Here is a 5561-nt window from a genome sequence, read left to right on the forward strand (position 1 = left end):
AGAATGCTGTGTCATCAAAGGTCTGTTGTGATTTTTATTGGGCTTTCGTACTCTTGGTTCTTGTCTTTTAGATGATTGTTTATCTATAATGGTCATGTCACAGTTATTACTGCTCGATGTTCCAACAGAGGCACTCGTAAGTATTCCTAACATTGTATTAATATATATGTGGCTGTCTCATTCTTTGTTTCTCCTTTAAATAATTCCATTGCTTTTTATATGCAGTGTATGTGAGGACACTAATCCAATGAACAACTTTAACTAGTTTGGCTTTGATATTCACAAGTCAATACCATGCTCAACTTATTCTTCTTTTATTACACCTCCTTGACTCAACTATTGCAATAGCTTTTATTTATCAGCTGTTTCTAGTCTTTTCTGTGTCCTATTTCCTCTAGATCTAAGGAACAAAAATGGATGCACCAAGCACAACTGGAGATGCTGTTGTGAGACTCTGAACACAAGGGTGTGAATATTGGACCCCAACATGATGACTTGCGGAATGGTGTAAATTTAATATGCCCATTTCATCTTCAGTGATGATATCAAATCCGAGCGGAGGTAAAATGATTGTGTAGAGGGGCTGCCTATTTTCTAGATTTAACAATCTTATTGTTATGTGAGGCAGGAAAGACGATATCATTTATCAGCTGTGGACAAAGTCGGAAATATTGATGGAATTCGCTAACAGTTTGGTGGATGCCTCCCAGAAGATAGTTAAATGTGATGCAATCAAGTCCTACAGTTGAAATAATTGAGGCCAAGCTCATGGTTGCTGTGGTTGTGTGGATAAGGTTTTGAAATCTTGGTGAGAGTCTGGCTTCTGTGATGACTAATGATGAGGGTTCTCTGGCATTTTAAGATGGATTGGCAATCTTTGGAATCAATATTTGTTGTGGTTAGGAAATGAACTTTGGCTTCTGTGTCCTGCATAAATTTAGCTTCTGCATAGGGGAAACTAACTACTACAATTACTCTTCTCTCCCTTTTTTATTTTATCAAGCATCGGTAAAATTTTCATCCTCCATATTGATGGAAATACTAGAATCAAACCCGAATTGACTAAATTTTGATTTACTTGTTGTATACCCCCAAGTAACTAATTCATGATAACCAATCCCCAAAACTTACAAAATTAATATACAATCCTCAAAAATATATGGCTGAGATCCTAGGCTGGCTAAGGAGTGACACAAATTGTGCTATTCAAAGTATATTGCTGTACTAGAGGTGGATTTTCTTCTTTCTTTTTAAACTACATCGGGAGAGAAAATGAAGAGCAAGGAATAGTGTGAAACCCCTGAAACCATCACCCCTATGGCTGAGTTCCTTGAATCTGAATTCAAATCACATCGATCAGGCAACGAAGTCCGGTAACAATTGCGCAGCAAACCTTTTTCGGTTCTGAACATCGATGTTCTCAATCTCATATGCAACTGAAGAGTGGGGTGTTGAAGGGTTTATAGCACCATACTCATTTGGTTCACCAATGTCGAGCCTTCTCCCCATTTGCAGGGTTTGGTTTGGGAGAAAAGTTTGGTGAGTAGCAGGCAAAGAGAGGTTTTCACAGTGGGGAAGACCAAGAGTGAGTGAAACACCATTACCAGGGAACCTTGGAGCGAAGTGTTCTGCATCAAACCTTGCCATTTCAGCAATAGGATATTGCCCGAAACCTCCCATGAAGTTGGTATCGGTTCCCATGAAGGAGTAGCCCTCTTTGCCAAACTTGATGGAAACATCGTCTGCTGCCTCTCTTTGTTTAATGTCCATGTCTATTGGGGACTGCAACAGCACCTCAGTGCTCCTTGGCTTCTTGGGACTTCCTTGGGTGATCCCTTCCAATTCGGATGAGCCAATGAAGGAAAACCCTGACTGGTTTTGGCCATTTCCTGCAAGAGGAGACGTTGAAGCCATGGAAATGGACATTGAGGAAGCATTCTGGTTTGCAGAATTGTCTTGTTTCGAGCTGCTCAAACTTTTAGCTTGGTTCTTTGCTGGTGTTGGACCAGTGGATTTGGATGCTGAACCTTCATGGTTCTGTTCCTGCTCCTTGATTTCCTCCAGGTACATCTCTTCCACCATTGGCTTCCAAAGCCGGACTCGAGCATTTATGAACCAATTAGACACCTAAATTATCACACACACACAAAAACATCATCGATTTAGACATGCCACAAGCGGGACAAGTCATAGGAGTCTCAAAAAGATTGCTAAACAACACAGTACATAGGCGCCTGGTACCTGACTCCTGGTAAGCCCTGTTTGTTTAGCAAGCATGTGCTTGTCTGAGTCTTTAGGATATCTGAAAGTGCAAATATAGGAATCAGACACCATCAGAAGGGCATTCCAAAATTAGAAAGTTTAAGGAACGAATGGAAATTAATTACTAATACTTACGGGTGGAGAAAGTGTTCAAAGAGCCAAGCTCGAAGAACAGATACGGATCTTTCTGGTAGTCCTCTTTGTGGTCTCCAAGCATTGTGTTGGATCATCCCCAGCTGCTGAAGTGCTCTTTGTTGACGAAGCTGATGATCCACAAACTTAAGTCTGGAGCCTTCGGTCTTCCCTCCCAGTCTATCTTCTTCACCTAAGCTCTTGTTTACAGCTCGAATCTGGCCAATTATTGCATCTTTCAAACACCGAAACTGCTTAGAGATGGTCTTTAATGCAAGAGCTGTATATGTTTTAGCTGACCCAATTCCAGCCGTTTGCTCAAATGTGGATATTACAATCTGTATTTGGTGATGGTATTGCCTGTACCTTTGATCCACCTAAACAACCCGATTTCAAGAATTTTGCATGCAGATTTTAGACTCCGATGGGTAAACTTGATAGATTTATGGTCTAAAATAAAATTTCATGAAAATTTCGATATAATAAGACTTCAAAATTATTTAAAAAATCCAATTGATGAGCCAGTGAAAGTAACTTTTATCCCACTTCTTTACTGATATCAATTTAGAACAAATTTTCCTTGACAAACATAACTTTCCCCAGAAAGTAAACTTGTTTTCTTATACGCCTTCACTTTCAAGAAAAAATCAAACCAAACCAAACCCACCAAAACACATAGAATAGACAAGTATATATCCATATACGATAATTATATAATTTCCTTACCTCATCAAGCATGCTAATTAGCTTTGCTTTCTTCATCTGAATTTCTTGTCTCTCAGCCGTGCTCAGCTCAGTCCTGCGCTTACCAACAGCGTTCTCGCCACCAGAACCGTCTCCGGCCGCAGCCGACAATTCTCCGGTAGCCTTGCTGCTATTGCTATCATTTCCACTGCCCTTTTTTGCCATTTCAGTCTTTGTAAACCCAGTATTGTCGACATTAACAACCTCATCAAGAAGCTCTTGAGCAGCCTTCAAGTATTTAGAGCTCAACAACACACTTTGTATACCTGAAACCCCGTTGGTCACCGCTGAACCGGAAGAAGCCGAACCGCCTGAAACTGCTTGAGGCTGTGATCCATAGTTACCGGGCTGATGCTGGGAAGAAAGGGTCAAAGATAGTCCCTGCTGAGCTCGTGGGGTGTCACGTGGTTCTCCAGAAGGGTCAATAGGGTTGTACGAGTTGTAATGGAGGCGCTGTACGAGACCATGCAAGGAGGAGATGGCGTCTTGGTTGGAACCGGAGGTGACGGCCGGGAGAGGGATGCCAACGAGTTGCTGGGAGTGGGAAGAGGGAGCGTTAGGAGAGAGGGAGTTGACGAAAACGAGGTTGTTTGAGGGCGGCGGAGGAGGAGGGGTATTGGAGTAGTGAACATAGGCAGGGTTCATAAGTACGAGGGTTTGAAGATCATCAGCTGCTTGGATTTCAGGGTTCCCATGAAAGTAGGTCGCCATATCGGATATGGCTTTCGCAGTTTCTAAACGAGTTTTGCAAAGATCTAATGGTATTTCCTGCACTTTCACTTCACCGAAAGGAAAAACATAGAGAAAGCATTAGTACTTGCATAGTTAGTTAGATAGAGTAAAAAAATCCATATAAGAGAAGACCAAAAGCTTACACATATGTTGTTTACCTTATTCGAATCAACCCATGAAAAGGGTTTGGTTGGGTGATGAATTTGTGAATTGTGAGAGAAAATCGGGGAGCTAGTTTGTAAAGTAGCAGCAGCAGTAGCAGAAAGGATAAATGAAGGTGTTGGGATGGATGATCAAGTGGATCCTGGAGAAATCAATAGAAAGAAAAGGAGTGATGACCCCACATAGAGTTGAAACACAAGTAATTGTGATTGGCAAGGGATTGAAAACAAGCCATGTTACTTGTCTGTCTCTACTTTCTCATACATATGTTGAGGACATGGGAAGAAGAAGAAGAAGAAGATGAAGAAGAAGAAGAAGTGAATGAAAGGTGTGGTGTTTATATAGGAGGAGGAGGAGAATAGGAGAGAGAATAGAGATTTGAAAGGGAGAGAATTGATTATAGTTAATAATATTAGTCGGTACCTGCTGTGAGGATAATCTCAGTGCGCACGTGTTTCATCATCATCATCACCTTCATTCTTCACTGCAATGAAAAACATGGATTTTTTAGCCCACCAAAAAAAAAAAAAAGAAATTTGGAGAAAGAAAGCTAATAGAGAAGTAGCTAAAAAAGTAGGAAAATTAGAGAGAAAGAGAAGGGGCACATATAGGGATAACATGAATCACAACACTAATAATATAAATCAACCTGTGTGAATATGATGTATGCACAGAATTTAGGAGTTTGAAACAGTTGAAATCCCAGATCATGAAAGAGAGTTCCTTTTGTCAGACTCAAAGCCTCTGCAAACTCCCCCCAAACTAAAAAGGAAACAAAGTGAGGGTTGGTTATAAAGGGGGAGAAAAAGATACCCCATCTCTTTTATTCACTTCATTATCCACACACTCTCTTTGCTTTCCTTTTTGGCTTCTAAATTGAAATCATACCATACAAATTAATTTGTAGTGATTTTTTTTCTTAGAATAGATAAGTGGGAATTTTAGTGCAACTATGAAATGTTGTTATCCTTCACAAATGATGAACCAATTCCCATTCCTTTTTCTTTGGCTTGGGGAGGCCAAGTACCTGCGAATACATCAAAACTACCAACTTCTCTGATTTGACCCTCCCTTTTCAAATCAACTTCGATGCACCCAATTTTCCTCTCAAATATTACAACTATGACCCTTATTGAATTGGCCAAGTCTCACAATTACATTATAAATATAACACTTGTGGTACTCTTAATTCTTTTATAAAATCTAATTTAATTCAAGCCGAAACCATGGTTTCTGTATTTTTTCCATCCTCTCGGACACTTGTGGAGCTCTTTCACCAATCATAATTCATTGCACATTTTTTATCACTTTTTTCATTATTTATACGCTTTCACTTTTTATTAGTTTCTCATGCAGATTTTTTTTATTAAAACCATTTACATTTTTTGTTAATAATCATTAATTTTTACATTAGTTTCTTATTTTTTTCACCTACGTGTGAGACTGTCCATAATATTAGTAAATTAATGTTTTTATTTTTATTTTATTTTTATTTTTATATGTGTTAGAAGTTTACAAACTACTAAAAA

General features: G+C 39.4%; 1 protein-coding gene across 1 annotated transcript; it reads right to left on the minus strand.

Moving 5' to 3' along the window:
* Positions 1-1058: 1058 nt before the first annotated feature.
* LOC105799615 (BEL1-like homeodomain protein 1) lies at positions 1059-4900 on the minus strand. The gene is made up of 7 exons (XM_012630270.2): positions 4682-4900; positions 4456-4516; positions 4029-4174; positions 3121-3917; positions 2398-2771; positions 2242-2302; positions 1059-2127 (listed from the first exon to the last, which is right to left on the minus strand). Exons 4-7 carry the CDS (start codon positions 3847-3849, stop codon positions 1357-1359), a joined length of 1935 nt encoding a protein of 644 aa, XP_012485724.1. The 5' UTR covers positions 3850-3917; positions 4029-4174; positions 4456-4516; positions 4682-4900; the 3' UTR covers positions 1059-1356.
* Between the last annotated feature and the right edge of the window lie 661 nt (positions 4901-5561).

This window comes from Gossypium raimondii, chromosome 9 (assembly GCF_025698545.1).
Source record: "Gossypium raimondii isolate GPD5lz chromosome 9, ASM2569854v1, whole genome shotgun sequence".
NCBI classification, from domain to species: Eukaryota; Viridiplantae; Streptophyta; class Magnoliopsida; order Malvales; family Malvaceae; genus Gossypium; species Gossypium raimondii.

What these genes read in the sequence shown, in the direction of transcription:
- LOC105799615 (XM_012630270.2), bottom strand. Translation starts at nt 3,849, where the DNA reads ATGGCGACCTACTTTCATGGGAACCCTGAAATCCAAGCAGCTGATGAT. An exon ending in TAATTAGCATGCTTGATGAG is followed by an intron (nt 2,772 to 3,120) that starts GTAAGGAAATTA and finishes CGGGTTGTTTAG; the next exon opens with GTGGATCAAAGGTACAGGCA. An exon ending in TTTGAACACTTTCTCCACCC is followed by an intron (nt 2,303 to 2,397) that starts GTAAGTATTAGT and finishes TTGCACTTTCAG; the next exon opens with ATATCCTAAAGACTCAGACA.